Genomic DNA, 16,264 nt, shown 5'->3' with positions numbered 1-16,264 from the left:
ATGTACTCAATGCTTTTTTTGCCTCTGTCTTCACAACAAGGTCAGCTCCCAGACTACTGCACTGGGCAGCACAGCATGGGGAGCAGGTGACCAGCCCTCTGTGGAGAAAGAAGTGGTTGGGGACTATTTAGAAAAGCTGGAGGAGCACAAGTCCATGGGGCCGGATGCACTGCATCCGAGAGTGCTAAAGGAGTTGGCGGATGTGATTGCAGAGCCATTGGCCATTATCTTTGAAAACTCATGCCAATCGGGGGAGGTCCCGGATGACTGGAAAAAGGCTAATGTAGCACCCACCTTTAAAAAAGGGAAGGAGGAGGATCCTGGGAACTACAGTCCAGTCAGCCTCACCTCAGTCCCTGGAAAAATCATGGAGCAGGTCCTCAAGGAATCAATTCTGAAGCACTTGGAGGAGAGGAAAGTGATCAGGAACAGTCAGCATGGATTCACCAAGGGCAAGTCATGCCTGACTAATCTAATTGCCTTCTATGACGAGATAACTGGCTCTGTGGATGAGGGGAAAGCAGTGGACGTGTTGTTCCTTGACTTTAGCAAAGCTTTTGACACTGTCTCCCACAGTATTCTTGCTGACCACACATTCATCTGCTTAGGTTGTAGGAGATGCTTCTGTTGTTCACTAACAAAGAGGAATCCAGGGTAATGAGTATTTTGCAATCACAGATCAGGAAGAAACTAGTAAGACTCCTGCATTCTGAATGTTGCACAGAACAGGTTTTTGGTCAGTTTCATTGCCTTGTGTGCCTAGAATGATGGAGAAAACGGAGAAAGCAGAAGACAGTGTGATTTGATTGTGTACATGCACAATATCAAAAAGCTCAGTGCTCCATATTTATGACTGCTGAGTCATCCAGCGAGGAACAGGGATTTTTACAGTTCTTGTTCGTAGAGGAGCTGAGGGGTGTCCTCAAAATCTGGAAAGCATCATTTAATTATCACTATTTTTTAAGGTAGAAGCTAGGAACTGAGCCTGTTCCCATTGAAAATCCATAGGAAATTTCCTATCGATTTCAGTCTAAGTAAGATGGGGGCCAGGCATTTTAACTATGAGCCTGTCAACCTTAACGCCACTTTAAATTTGCAGAAAAAAACAAAAGATGATACTTGATACTGACTAAAATCTCCTAGGAGTCGCAAACCCAGAATTACGTCTGTTTGGATTTCTAACAAACAGCTGTGGTAACACTATTTCAGACCTGCCATACTGAAGTCATTGCTATATGGCCTGGATCCAATTCGCTTTAACAGCAGCTCATCCGAGACAGATCTGCATGACTTGAGGATTCATTTTTGCAAAAATATGTGGTGAGATATAAGATGTAGACATGTCCTGTAGTCCAAAGCAGGTACAGTAGCTAATGTTGCCACTCAGTTTGGTTTAATGGTCTTGAGGGCCCTAGCTTATTTTTTGTAGGGGATTACATTACTCAAGTCTTCTTTGAAAGAGAGACATCTCTGTGTAGTGTAAGAACATAAACATGAAGAGCCACGTGTTAAGCAGCAACTAGAGAACTCCCTAATCAAGAAGTTCCTATGTTTATTAAGCTCCTTGCTGTGACACATCCCGGTCTTCTCTGGTAAACTGTGGAGGACCAAGAATTCTGTAACCACTCCAAACCTTTTTAAAAAAGAGAAAAAAAAGAGTGAAAAGATTAACACTTAAATTATAAACCATGTTTTTTTGTTCTCTGTTTGTGAAGTTCCCAACACAATGGGGTCCTGGTCCATGATTAGGGCTCCTATGCACTACAGTAATATAAATAACAAATAAAACTAATAATAAATCAATTAAATGATGGGGGGTGGAAAGAAGTTTTTTTGTAGGTGACAGGCTTGCAGAGCTCCTGCCTGAATAATTATTTAATGCTGTTGGGGTTTTGCTGTGGCATTTGTTATGAGTCGGAGTGCCTAGACTTTTGTAAAAATGTCTTTTTAAACTATTTAAATTGAAATAAATAATAAATGCACTGTCAGCTATTTTAATGCATCATTACAATTTGCACATGCACTTATTGATCTTCTGTATGCAAAAACAGGAGCACAAACATTTTGTCCTTGGACCTCAACTTCTACATTTCAAAATAATGGGCCATAGTATGGCTGCTGGATATCATGGTACAGGATCAAATTTTGTCCATGATGACAACTAAATCTTTGGTTCAGGAACAGAAGCTAGTGTTAAGTTGGAAGGCTATGCAGATGTCTCAAGGTGAAATGTTGAGGAAGGGTCAGTTGCAAATACAAAGTAAATTGTAAATCCACATATTATACTATAATTTGGAAAGCTAATCTCGCTTTTTAAAAGACACTGTAGTTGAGTGCAGATGTAGGGCTCCTTAAACGTTTCAGGGAGCAAGGAAAATAAAATTAAAATATAATTCCAAATTAAAATAAAATTCCTTAACTATATGGATTCATTTTTGTATATACAGATTTTGGGCAGTGATGGAGTCACTTGATCTAATAACATTTACCATTCTGTGGCATGTGGCAGAAGGAACATTGTCCAGATCTGAATTTTTTCGAGTTTAGCTATTTCACTAGAATATCAAACACTGACTACTCCTATTTAGATGGAGGCAGTGTGATCTAAAGAACTGGTTCAGGGGACTCCAAGACAGGAAATTATCTAATGCTGGATCTGGCAATAATTCACTGCATAGTCTTGGTAAAGTCATTTAATTTCTCTTGGCCCAATTCAATTCTGGCATAAGGGAATACAACTCCCATTGACTCCAGTCAGAGTTGCACCTATTTAATCCAGAGCTGAATTTGATGCTCTTTGTCTAAGTTTCTCCTTCTGTAAAACTGGGATGGTGATAATTGCCTAACCACCCTATATGGTTATTGTGAGAATAGTGCTTTAAAAATGTAAGATGCTGTATAAGCTTTGCAAATTATTATTATCTGTTATATGGGAATATAATACTCTCAGATGACCATGGGCAGCATTTCAGGATGACACTTTGTGCACAATGATATATTTGTATGTGATGCTTCTTGTTGTAAAAGAGATATGACAATGAATTAAAATTTGTAAAACACTTTGATATTCTGGTATGAAAGGTGCTACATACATTCACATTTTTATTAGTATACAGAAAATATCAGCATTGCCATTTCACCAGGAACTGCAGGAGTTTTTACTAAAGCCATCTCTGCTTATATTTTAATGATTTTTCTAACCAAAAATGGAATTGATTGTTTAATAATAGGTATAAAGGTTGGCTGGAAGCCCTAACAACATCTAATTTACATTGTCTGTTTGCCAGTAAACTCTATTTTCCCTCTGGACAATCAAACATTTTGGAGTATTTGTATTTTATATATTCCCTATGGCTAATCATCCAATAGCTAATGTAAATTTCAGCGATAATGTTGTCAGACAAAACGGCTTCTCCAGTCTCTTATTAGTTCAAAAGGTCTTGAAAGATTCACACTTAATGAAATAGGAATTGCAAGGGATTCTCACCTGTGTGGCAAAGTTTTGTCTCTGAACTTAGCTCTTTTCAGGACCTCAAACATGTGGCTTGCCTAAAACTTCTGTCACTAAAGACATTCAAAATATGTTAGTGTTTCTGACAACACATTTATTTATTTAAAATCTTCTCAGTGGGGTGGTCTCATGAGATCTCCATCTAGTTTGTGTGCAGGTTCTAGGGAGACACAAATATAGTGTTGTTCCTGCAAATACAGTACTTCAGCACAACACAGAACAACATAATTCAGGACACTGGATCTAAAATGGCAGGAAACAGCACTGAAGAGCGACAAATTGTTACTTTTGCACTGGCAAGATTCTGAAAATAAAAGATTAAGAGTTTCTTAAAACTAGACTGTGAAAGTCTGTTTCCGTGAAGCAAGTAGTTTATTTCACTGTTCGGGGCAGCAATCCCAAAAGTCTTACCCCCCATCCTTAATCCATCCTAATCCATAGCCACTGATGGCTTGAGCCCATGTTCCAAACACCTTTCTGCAGGTGCTTCATATTGGAGGTAGAAAATCTGTAGGGTACGTATCCAGTCCGATCCTTGTGTATAATAGATGGGATGACTTCCCTGAACTGATTTGCCAAACCCTTTGCCAGTATTTTTATGTCTACCATATGTTTAGCAATGATACGGGCCTATTTTGAGAGGACTCCATATGGTCTAGATCAAAAGGACATTAACTAGTCTTGATGAATCTCAAATATGGATCAGAGAACTTTGTAGCTGTTATATTAAGTAGGTTAGCAAATCTCTTAGTTTCTTCTGGCAGAAAGTGCTGAGGCCCCAGGGGATTAATTTTGTAAATCAGCTGTTACTTCTAGTACCTCCTGTTGTTTTACAAGGGTATCTAGTCTCGCTGCCTAGTCAGAAACAGTTGGGAGATCAACGGAATCAAGAAAGACCTTAATCGGACACTTAGTCTCATCCAAACTGCGGCACATATAAGGAGCTATAATCTTCATCAACAAGTAAAGTATCTAAACTTGATCAAATGTCAGTCCCCCAATGCATCCTTTGTTGCTGGGATTATTAAACAAGAGATTCTTTCAGATATTTTTTTTTTCTGAAGCTTCCTTGCTGTTACTACCCAAGCAATATAATTTACACTTCAGTGGTACATTCTCAGAGCAGTGCACAGGGATTCATCCATGACTCCCAAAGATAACACACACATCTAAATCTGTGCTTTTAAAATGTACCCTTTCTATTAATAATGGTTAATAAATAATCTAGATTTTTAGAGTACATTTCACCAAGAGGCAGACAGTTCATCTACCACTGAACTGTAGTAACGTCTGGGATGGAACATGGTGTCTTTCCATGCCGGGAACATTACACGAAAGCTTTGTTTGTATTAAGGAAAAGAAGTGAAAAAGATACCCAGGCGACACTCCAGGGGGAACCTAGTCAAACAAGAAGCCTTGAAAACCATATGTGACCAGGACCTCTCTTTTCTGTCTCATGCAAAACACAACACCTCCCGCAGCACAGTCCCACCAAAAGGCTATGCTGGAGTGTTGGTTCAGTACCTAGTGAGAGGGACGAATACCATGCAAAGCAAACCTTTCATTATTTACTGCAGCAGGCTTGATGTTTCTTGGAGTCTCCCATCTCGTTGCTCCCCAGGCATATCTATGTTTAGCATACACGATTTAACATGATCACCACCAGAGGTCCTGCAGCAGCACTGATGCAGAGCCCTGTGTCAGCTAATTTGAAAGGTGTTTTTTTTTTCTGTCAGTCACCTTGAAAAACACTAAGCCCAGTATGGATTCCAACCTTACATTTGTTTTCTAGAGATTTCGTTTCATTCTGGAAATGCTTCCTCTGGACTGGCTTGTAAAAAGTGATGTGCATAGTTGCTTTAACAGCACCCCTCTTTGGAAACTCTTTATTCTTCCATTGACTTCAGTGGGGAGTTGGATCGGACTCTCGGTGAGAATCACTTCCGTTTGTCTCACCGCGGGTTAGAATTTTTATTTAATGTATCTGAGCAGCTAAACGTATGGCTCTACATAAGGTATGGTCTTCACGATATTATTGTTAATAATATTGCCTGTTACACACAAGCCTTGGTTGACAGTAATTTTGTGGTTCATCATAGCAAATCTCAGCTGTTCAGCCAGAGTGGGATGCAAGGTGTTGAGCACCCACAGCTTTCATTACAGTATTGGGCTCCTCCTGAAGGCCCAGAACTCCAGCTGTTACAAGCTCACAGCGGTGGCTGGAAGTTAATAACACTGAATAAGTTAATAACACTGAATGCATCCAATGAAGTGAGCTGTAGCTCACAAAAGCTTATGCTCAAATAAATTTGTTAGTCTCTGAGGTGCCACAAGTCCTCCTTTTCTTTTTGCGGATACAGACTAACACGGCTGCTACTCTGAAACTGGATGTTTAGCGACTACATACATACATTTTTGGAACTAAACAAACTACACAAAATAGTATTAATACATGATAATGTTTACCTTTATCACAGTTGTCATTTATCATACTGTACTGGCTTATCTTTAGTTGCCCAGAAAGAGATACAATCAGTGTGTCTGAATATAGGAATATACAGCCCTGTCATTTTCATTTAACTATTTACTGAAAATCAGATTTGCAGATATTATCCAGACAAAGGATTAGAGATAAATAGGCTTCCACTTTTGAGCAAGAGGGATTATTTTAACACGAAGAGACTGTGATTGAATCAGATGTGTGTTTTTAATCTTTTTCCTAGGGTGAAAAGGGAGCTGTTGGTGACCCTGGACCCAGAGGACCATATGGTTTGCCTGTAAGTTGCATGGAACTTGTACACATTGCAACTTTCACCACTCCTTGATTAAACTTTGCTGTATTTTATGACCATTTTCCATCCAGCAGTGTAATTAGTTGCGAGTGGTGAGAGCAGATGATAATCCCTGACAATGCAAAGTCCTGAGCTTGAAGCAGTCCCGTATCACAAACTTACGCAGATTCCTAAACATACATACATCTGTGCAAAAGTAATGGAATGGAGCTAACAAACCAACAAGAAAGAGGAAATCTAGAGTTAAGTGCCCCTTATTCTGCAATTCATGCCATTTTGATTATGTATGGTCGACACATGTTGTTAGATGCCCTGAGACCACCAAAATAGACTGGCAAAGAGCTCAGGACAGAGTGTAGCCATGGAAGTTTTTGTGATTTTCTTAATGTCTTATTCAGATTTCTTTGATGCAACAATATTTTGCTGTTACTACTTTTTGTGTTGTTTGTGTGTGGAAGATTTTGGTTTGCTTTGATTTTTTGCATTTCTGTGTGCTTGGGATGGGAGAACTTTAAAAGGTTCATAGTTTGGGTTTGGTTTGGATAAATATTTAGAAGTTCAGATGATTACCTAAAGCTTATCCAAACCTCTCAAGTTTGCACATTTGGCTTAGAAGTCTCACTGATTTTCTTATAGTATTTTGGTACTTGTTTCTTGATCAGAAACCAGAAGTGATAAAAGTTTTATCTGAATATACCAGAGCAAGCAACTTCAAGGCAGGGTTGGGCTGGAGGGGGGATCCTTTTCTCTATAAGTTAGTTAACTAGTTTACCCATCCCTAACATATGTAGACCAGGGCTTCAGTTGATGTAAATCAGCATAGCTCCACTGAAGTCAATTGAACTACCCTGGTTTATCCCAGCTGAGGATCTAGCTCAGTGTGTGTGCACATCTATATCTACTGTGTGCATTGACACAAAGGCTGTGGTGTGTTACGAACACAGATCTGTTCCAGCTTTGGTAAGATCACAATGGTTCCACTGCAATTATATTCGGTCATTATTTACAAAGGCAGAGTTTTATACATCTCCTCTCCAGTTTCATTTGTTTGAACTGGATTGTCTCAAGACGGAACAGGGAGTTGTAATTTACATCACCCTGCACTAGAGAGTCTCCCAGTATGAGAGCAGGTGGTGGTGTTGCCACCATATTCCTTTGACAGTTTGCCACAGTAGGGCAGTTTTATTTTCATCTGGAAGTTCCATAGGAGCCCTTGTGAGAGGTTGCTGAGGGAATGTGCTAAAACAGTGCACCCCCTGGCCATGCCCCTTTCCTAGCTACCGCTGCCCCTTTGAGAGGTGAGTTGGATTCTGATAGTTTCCTCAACACCAGCGAGTGTTAACTACCTTTTACACCACAATCTCTCCACTGGTAGTGGACTTTCTTCCTCTGGGGCTGTGAGCAGGTCAGGTAAACCTGGGCCAAATCTGACCCATATTTATGTTTCCAAAAGATGAAGGAACACAGAGTACAAAACCAGCAATCAAGTGCATCACAGGACCAGGCCCACAGTTCTTAGTCCAGCAAAACTCCCAAGACACAGGACCAGATTCTCCACTGACTTGCCCATTGTGTAGTGAGTCACACCTGTGCAAAGTGAGAACAAACCAGGATTCTCTACTCATTTGTACCAGTGCTAGCATATAACACTCACTTTTTACAAGCATAAAAGATAAGTAAAGTGCAAGATAGTGGAGAATAAGGCCCCAAAAGTGTAAGTGTTGCAGAATTGGGCCACTGAACTAGATCATTTTAAAAATTCTGCCCTCCCTTTTTTTTTCTGTCCACAGTTTGCAGATACAATTAATGTCACTTGGATATCTAATAGCACCTGCACATCGGGTATTAGACATCAAAGTGACATCTCACACACAGTTATGTGCACCCACAAAACTGCAGGCACAAAAAGGGATGCCAGGATGGGGCTGATCTGAAAGTTAGACCTATTATGTATTCTTTTTCTGGTTGTTGTAATCACAGGGCTACTCTTTACTCAAAGCTCAACTGCCTCCAGCCCTCAGTGGAACACTCCTGATCACCAGGCCTTGTGCAGGGCCCAGACATGATCAGATTTCTTGAGCACAGAGATCACAAGGAGTCTGCAAGGCTAGCACTCACAGCAGCATTATCTTTCCCGAAAAGAGAGTGAGGGGCTGTGGGTCTGTCTTCTCAGCCCAGGAAGTCTGGTCCAGACCCTTTTCTCTGATTTTTTGGTTTATTTCTTCCACATTAAACTAGTATAGCACATACATCAATTATCCCTTCCCCCAACCCAGGATCTTCTGCAGGAGCCTATCTATTTCTGCTCTATAAATCACTTGCCTGACAGTCATACTGTCATTCTAGGGCCTCCCACAAGAATCAACCTACTTCTGTAGTTCTCCCACCGTGACCCAGGGGCTACCTGCTAGAGTCTCCCTATTCCTGGGAGCTCTCTACCCCTAACTGAGCCACTTGCTGGCTTTTATAATTACCTGATCCCTAGCTGATCAGACTCAGCTGGAAGATAGCTGGTCCATCACAGGTGAGGCTGGGCCCAATTCCCCTTAAAGAGCCAGCCACTCTGTGACAGAACCTAACCCCATTTTCTCTGTGTATCAGCCAGAGGTGAAAGTAAGCCAGTATGGTACGGCATACCGGCAAGAGCTGGTACACAGCCAACTGTACCGGCAGGGGGCAGCTTCCCCAGGCGGGTAATTTAAAAGGGCCCTGGGCTCCCGGCACTGGCCAGAGCCCCTGGCCCTTTAAATCACCCCCAGAGCCCCAGGGCTCCCGTCCACCGCCGCAGCCATTGCTACCATGGGGCTCCAGCGGTGATTTAAAGGTCCTGGGGCTCCCGGCCACCACTGCCGGAGCCCTGGGCCCTTTAAATCGCCACCAGAGCCCCGCTGCTGGAGTCCTGGGGTAGTGGCAGCGGCCGGGAGCCCGAATGCTCCGGTGGCAATTTAAAGGGCCCAGGGCTGCCCGCAGCTATTGCTACCATGGGGCTCCAGCAGTGATTTAAAGGGCCCAGAGTTCCCAGCCGCCACTACCACAGCCGGAGCCCCTGGCCCTTTAAATTGCCACCGGAGCCCCGGGGTAGCAGTGGTGATTTAAAGGGCCCGGGGATTTAAAGGCCCCACCCCTTCTGCCCCCCCAGCTCAGGACCCTGGCCCTGCTTACTGATAAGTTACTCTTACCCCTGGTATCAGCTAGCACAGCTGTCCCCACTAGAGGGAAGATGACACAGCAGCTTTATTTTGCATGCACGCCCTACAGCTCTGAGGCCTTGTTGCCTGAGCCAGATTTCCCAGAGCTGTTTTGTCCGAGCCTTGGAGAAATTAAATAATTTACACTGAAAGGAAGCGTATAAAACCATGCCTTTGGGATCAGTGACCTGGCATGACTTCCGTGCAACCAGCGTGGCTGTCCTACTGAAAGTGGAACAGATCACTAGCAGACATTGTGTCAAAATGAGGCTTATCTCTGAATCTGTGCATGCTGTGGGTCTTATCCTCTGAGGAGCTGAGCGCCCTCAACTCCCATTGAAGTCAGTGCACCTAATCCTGCTCTGACAAGTCCATGGCAAAAGTTCCATAGAGTTCCCCCGGAACAGGAGAAGGCCAATGGGTAGTGAGGGCTTTCAGCTCTATCTGTGTACTAAACACCTCTGTGAAATACCGGATGAGTATTGGTTTGCAGTGTATGCTTATTTGCTGGCCACTTTCATAAATAAAAATCTTCACCTTTTCCTGCTCCTTTTGTGAATTGAAACTGGTGAAAGCCTAGTGATTGCGTTATTTTAACTTGCTCCTGGAACAATAAGCTTCAATCTGTAGCAAAATTTTACAGTCAAGTTATCAGTTCCTGGAAACAGGGGAAATGTTAAACACTGACAGAAAGACCCTTCACTAATGGCAATGCTATTTGTGTAACCCTAGAAATGTGTGTTGCTGCTGTACAAAAAGAATGCTATTGCTCTCCTGTAGGGAGAAGGCAGGGGCTTGCATATCTAGACAGCCTTCATAGGTGTGATTAGCAGGTAAGACATCAGCTAGTCATGAGGCTTAGGGATGCTAACATAGTTTATATGGTTCTTTGGCAGGGCAAAGATGGCGAGCCTGGCCTTGATGTAAGTAATATTTATGACCAATTTACTCATAATGGTAGGTAAATGATTCCTTCACTGGGTGCAGCACATTTATTTCCCATTTTCTGTGCATGCTGAACCTGCAGAGAACATACTAAACATTGCATTGCTGCTGTTTGCATATGATAAAGAGAGGTGAGAGGGACAGACTGAACGATGGTATTTTGAGAAAGTACAGCCCAACCCTGCAAAGCCCACAAGGCGCAGTGCTTACTACCCAAAGGAGTCCCATTGACCTGCGTGGGACTAATCACAGTAGTAATTACTACACCTGGTAAGAAGAGTTTGCAGGGTCAGACTCTAACTAGTGCCCCTCACTAGGAGCAGAACAAGGAGCCACCAACATTTCGTAAAGTAACGTCAACCCTCTTAAAAAAAAAAAATCCCGCGCTCTACAAATGACGCGTTTTTCACAATTTAGGATTTCTCACGGCATGCAGGTGAGAGGCTGTTGTGATCCCATTCCCACCTTCCCCACTCTCATCCCATTCCCACCTTCCCTACTGTCAAAGGCCCCAAATTGCAGCAACCCCCTTCGGAGCCCAGTAATGTCATTTAGTATGTACAACAGTAGGAGTCACTTTGAAGCACATTTTACTTCCATTGCTGGAAAATGTCCTTGCTGAATATGAGCCACGTTTCTAACCAATAGCATGGAGTGCAGTGTTCTTTTTCTCTATACATTTTTTCCAGCACTATTTTAAAACCTAACCAACATTGATAGAGAAGCCAATAGATATCTTTGTTCGTTTTTTTTTTTTATAGGGTTTCCCTGGTCCTCGAGGAGAAAAGGGTGACCTAGGCGAAAAGGGAGAAAAGGTGACCTCAGTGCTGTTATCTGTTGTTTGATTCCTCAGCCCAGTCCATTTTGCTGTCCCAACCCTATTGTTTGTCCATTAAACCTGATCTTTCTTCCTACTGTGTGCCAAAAGGCAGGTCACGTGTATTTGTTAGGCAAAGTCATCAGTCAGAAGGAGAACCAAAACCTCCATGCAGAATCAGTAATACAACACTTGCCAAGACAGGAAGGGAAGAGTTTGTCCTCTCTCACCCTAGGATCAGGCTCCTTTTCTGTAACCCATGCCATGCCTGATGAAAGTCCTTCTCAGTCTGTGATTCTCAATGCACGTGTCACTGGGGTAGTAATTTTTTGTGAGGGGGATGCTGACTCAGATCCTCAGCTGTTATAAATCAATGTAACTCCAGTGGGTCAAGACAGATTGGTACCAGCTGAGGATCTGGTTCCTTAGAAAGTATTCTAGGGATTGTTTTAAAAAAATTACAAACTTTACAATTAAGATAATTACCTTAATTATTTGCATTCAGTTGCTTTTATGGATTAAAGCTCTTCCCTATAGTTTTTGTAAACCAAACAATGCAATATTTCTCTAGTGCATGAGAACCATAAAGTGAAATAATTAGCCTCATTTCACAACCCAAGCTGAGTGATATGCAAATAATAAACACAGTGAAAAGCAATTAATATTCTAGGGCCAGATTGTGATTCTCCCTGGGGCCACAGGGAGAGTTTGCGAAGAGACTCCTTTTGTGCTGCCCACACAGGGGCTTACAACAAGTGTAGTCTCTCTATGCCCACAGGAGGAGAGGGCTGCCCCTTCAGAGGGGGCCTACAAGAAGGTATGACCTTGGCCTTGTACCAGCCTACAGAGCAAGCCACTTGTGCTGGGGAGCAGACTACATCATCCTAAAGGAAGACACTGCAAATGGTGTCAAAGAATATTAGCTTGAGTTTTTCAATGGCTTCACTTTAACTATACCTGTACCACTTTTGTGTTCCTGTTCCATGGACATTCATGTGATCAAGTTTCATTGGCATGAATGTTCACAGAAAGTGAACCTCAGAGTCACATGAGCAAGTATTGGCAGACACGGAACTATAAATATTACACGCATGATGAGTATTCGCTCCAGAAGTGCCTGCGTATCTTACGAGTCAGGGCACAGAAACAATACTGTTATGGCAACAAGTGCTAATATGACGTCTGTTGTGAGTCATTGAGGTATAAGCATTCAGGAGGATTAAACCCTCCATAGAAAGGGATCTGTACAGTACTGCACCCAGACATTTCTTAAGAGGATTGTGTAGGTTAAGGCGCTCTTCTTTCTGATTAAATTTGTTTTAGAGTTCTTTTGTTTTGTAGAGTAGCAGCAGGGATAGCCATGCCACCTTTGGAAACCATGTGATCCTAGGCAAGGGATTTCCTAGAAAGCCAAGGGGCTGAGGTAGGAAGGGGAAACAATATATTAAGCACTGACATTCCAAGAGAAAGAGTGGTCCAAGACAGGTGCTTCTTGGTAAAAAGGCAGTGGTGTCTAAGCTGAGGTTTTTTGCAGTTTTTGACTACTTGTGTTCAAGGAAATAGGAGGTGTATACATCTTGGAAATAAATTATACTAGAAAACATCTTTGCTCTGCAACACTGATTTCTGCTCCTAGTGGGAAATGGACCCACCAGTCTCAAGATCTGCTATTGCTTGGCAAGGGGAAACAATACCGTGTGCCTTATCTGCCCAACCACCCTTGATTAGCACAACTTTCAGAGCAAACAGCCAAAACTTGGAGAGAAATGTTCATGCATAATCGATTCATAGAATTAAAGAAATTTAACCCCCCTCCCCCAAAACAATATGTTTTTGGAAAATGGATATGAGGAAATCACAATCTGCTTGTCATTGTTCCAAGATCAGAACAAAGAGGCTAATTTTATCCAATACATTTTTCAATAAGGGCTAAATTAAACTGATAAATCATTCATTGTAACTTATTTTCTCAGCTGTAATAGTTAGGGTAAGAAAAAAAAGTCAAGAGAGCTGAGGCCAGGTCCTTAGCTAGTGTAAATTAGCATAGCTGCACTGATTTCAATTCAGCTATGTGCCAATTTACCATGATTTTTTTTCTGGATAGCGTCACTTTAAATATTGCTGAATGATATTGACTGCTAGGCTGATGTCACAGAGATTCAGATTATTAAATTACTACACCGAAAACCTGAGGTTCATTTACACTGCAGAAATTTCTCGCATAAACAACATGACGTTTTTTAGCAACCAGTGACATCTCTTCTTTCACGTGTGCTCCGAATAATGTTGGGCAGCGCATAAATCTGCAGCCCCTTGGTTCTGGATTAAATCATAGACTGGTAATTTCTCCTACAGGTGCTCACTAGCTCTGCTACAGTGAAAGTGAGTCAGTGTTTGCGTCATAATTTCTTCATAACTTGGCTGTAAAAATATAATTTTTCAAAGCTGCAAATTGACATACAAGGTTATATTCCAGGAGCACTTTTTGAGAAATAGGTTTTTTAAAGTGGTTTGATTGGTTTGTTGTTAGTTTGACTGGGTTTTGGGGGTTTTTTTGTTTGTTTGTTTAAATTGTATTAATCAAAAAAATGAATCCTCAAAAGTCTGCACTTAAATAATGTGGTATTTTGGGTCATTAAAATGGGTTTTAAAAACCTTACTAAATAAGAGGCCAGTAGTTTTACTTTTCTTTTTTATAACCCACCTTTTTTAAAAATATTACATTAACAGTTTAAAAAAGGACAAAGATTGATTTTTCTCAACCCAGATTAAAATTCAGTCTCACAAAGTGCTTAGCACCCTCCACTCCCATTGATGTTAAGAGAGTGGGGGGAAGTCCAGAACCTCACTGGACTGCACTCTAAGGGCCTCATGCTCTCTTCTGTGTGCTGAGGGGAGTCTGTCTCCAGGGGAGGGAGGAGCCTGTGTCCTTCCCCTAATCACATAGCAGTCCCTCCACAGGTTTTAGGCTGCACAGTTCTGGAGAGAACAGGAGGGAGAGTGGGGTAGGGAAGCCAGGTAGAATTCTGTTGATTCTCCATCTTTAATCACATGGGGAACACACAGCACAAGTTATAACAGCTCTTAATCTGTTGTCATTTGTGCTGCTCCTCCCTCCCCCAGATGCTGATCCTCCCATTGGGGAAAGAGCCCAGAGTCAGGACATATAGACTGATCCCTTGAAGCATGGTTGCTGCAGGAGCTGTGCTCCTCAGCATCCATCAGTGCTGGACAGCAGTAGTGATACATGGGACATTCACACAGATGCTCCTGGACTTCTGGGGATCCCTTGAAATCTGCCTGAAACTCAGGGAAGTGGGGAGTGGCAGGTTAAGGGAACAGCAACAATCCCCCCCATTTTTCCCACCCTCCCCCAGTTCATTGAAGAATTAATAGGAGGCTCAGCGAGTTAAAACCGACAGAGGCTGGTTTACATTTAAAATGTAGGTCGACATAGCTACGGTGCTCAGGTGTGTGAAAAATCCACACCCCTTAAGCACCAAGGATGCTGATCTAACCCTTTGTAGACACAGCTAGGTTGATGGAAGAATGCTTTTTGGCACACAGGAAAGATAAATGAGGAATTCTGTTCTCATGGTGCCATAAATACAGTATATCTGTCTGTGGAAAACTCTTGGTTACATTTGAATGGTACTGTATTCTCTAGTATTTCATGTATATTATGTGTTTTCTCTTTTGTAAATGCATTTCAGTAAGACAGTTTGCTTCTTAAATTTATCAAGTTTTTGTAAAAACAAAATCATTTTCTAAATGGATTTAATCTTTGTGTTGTTGTGAATCTGGTTGAAAGTCCATTTACTGTACTTCATCCTAAATATGTCTGCCTTTCCAGAGGTGCATTCTTTCCTTCTCCTTTTACCTTCCTTCCTTATAATTCCCTTTGTCCTTTTTACCCTTTTCCTTACAAACTGAATCCTTTCCACAGCCACAACCCTTGAAAGCCCTCCCTTGGTTGTTCTCCAGTGTCATACTAATTTTCCTTTCACTGTTTTCCTATTTCTTTGTAATATACCTGGTGCACCCACCTCTTTTTTTATTGTCCAACTCCATTTTTTTGTTTTTTAATAGAAGCAGTTTTGGTTTTATTAAACTGCAAGTGAGCCTGAAACTCATTTACCATTGTGATCAAATGGTGTGAAATCAATTATAAAATTGACTCTCCAAATATCACATACTGCTGGAGGGGAGTCATCCTTTCACGGTAGGCCTGTTAGGAAAAAGAAGATTCTTTTTCCGTGTCTCATTTCTGTGGATTATCAAAAGCTGTGAAATTTGCTGTAAACCTCTCTTTCAGAAGTCTTAATTGTTTGCTTTTTTAAAAAGCAACTCAGTGCAAACTCAGTCACCTGCTTAAAAGAGTGAATAATGATAAACCAATGAAATTTTACCTGCAGTGGAGAGATGTTTGGAAATCATGTTTTGAACATGAAATTTAAATGAAAATATTCATTAGCATTTCTAATTTTTTTTCTAATTACAGAAAGATAGGGATCACTGGAAAGTTGTATAGCACCTCAACATCAAGTAGTTTGGATCTTCTGAGTCCTTTAGCAGGGTTTGAAATGAAGGGCCAAATTCTGTTCTGAGTGGTATCCATGCCATCCCATTGACTTCAGTGGGTTTGCATGGGGGTAACTGAGGGCACAATTTGGCCCATAGGCTACTGGGACTGATGCATGCAAGGTCCATTCAGTAAAGGACATGTTGGGACATAGTCATCCCTGCTGTGACTCCACTGAATCACACCGGGAATCAGTTGTTCCCACTATTTTCCCCTCCCGCCCCCTATTGGTAGAAATGAGATTGATCTGTTTAGTTGTTCCAAAGACACCTCTGACTAGAAATTCCTCTTCCTCTATAGCTCCCAAAGAAAGGGCCACAATCCACTTGCCATTTCTGTCCTTCCCCACAGTTTGAATCAGGAAGTCAGCCTATAATTTCAAACCCTACTTTAGGATTCAAATAATTCATAATACCGACATTCATACAA

General features: G+C 41.7%; 1 protein-coding gene across 5 annotated transcripts in view; it reads left to right on the top strand.

The window, feature by feature from the left end:
- The window catches only part of COL25A1 (collagen type XXV alpha 1 chain), a 412,520-nt gene that overhangs the window by 385,017 nt on the left and 11,239 nt on the right, over positions 1–16,264 (top strand). For 4 of the 5 annotated variants that reach the window (XM_043545532.1, XM_043545531.1, XM_043545528.1 and 1 more), the window contains 3 exons: positions 6,235–6,288; positions 10,388–10,414; positions 11,198–11,251. In XM_043545532.1, the coding sequence (XP_043401467.1) occupies positions 6,235–6,288; positions 10,388–10,414; positions 11,198–11,251 (135 nt within the window). The remainder of the gene's footprint in view (positions 1–6,234; positions 6,289–10,387; positions 10,415–11,197; positions 11,252–16,264) is intronic. The other variant, XM_043545529.1, reaches the window with a different exon arrangement.

The sequence above is a fragment of the Chelonia mydas genome, chromosome 4 (assembly GCF_015237465.2).
Source record: "Chelonia mydas isolate rCheMyd1 chromosome 4, rCheMyd1.pri.v2, whole genome shotgun sequence".
NCBI classification, from domain to species: domain Eukaryota; kingdom Metazoa; phylum Chordata; order Testudines; family Cheloniidae; genus Chelonia; species Chelonia mydas.
The sequence above is the reverse complement of the archived record's forward strand: the minus strand, read 5'-3'. Positions and strand labels throughout refer to the sequence as shown.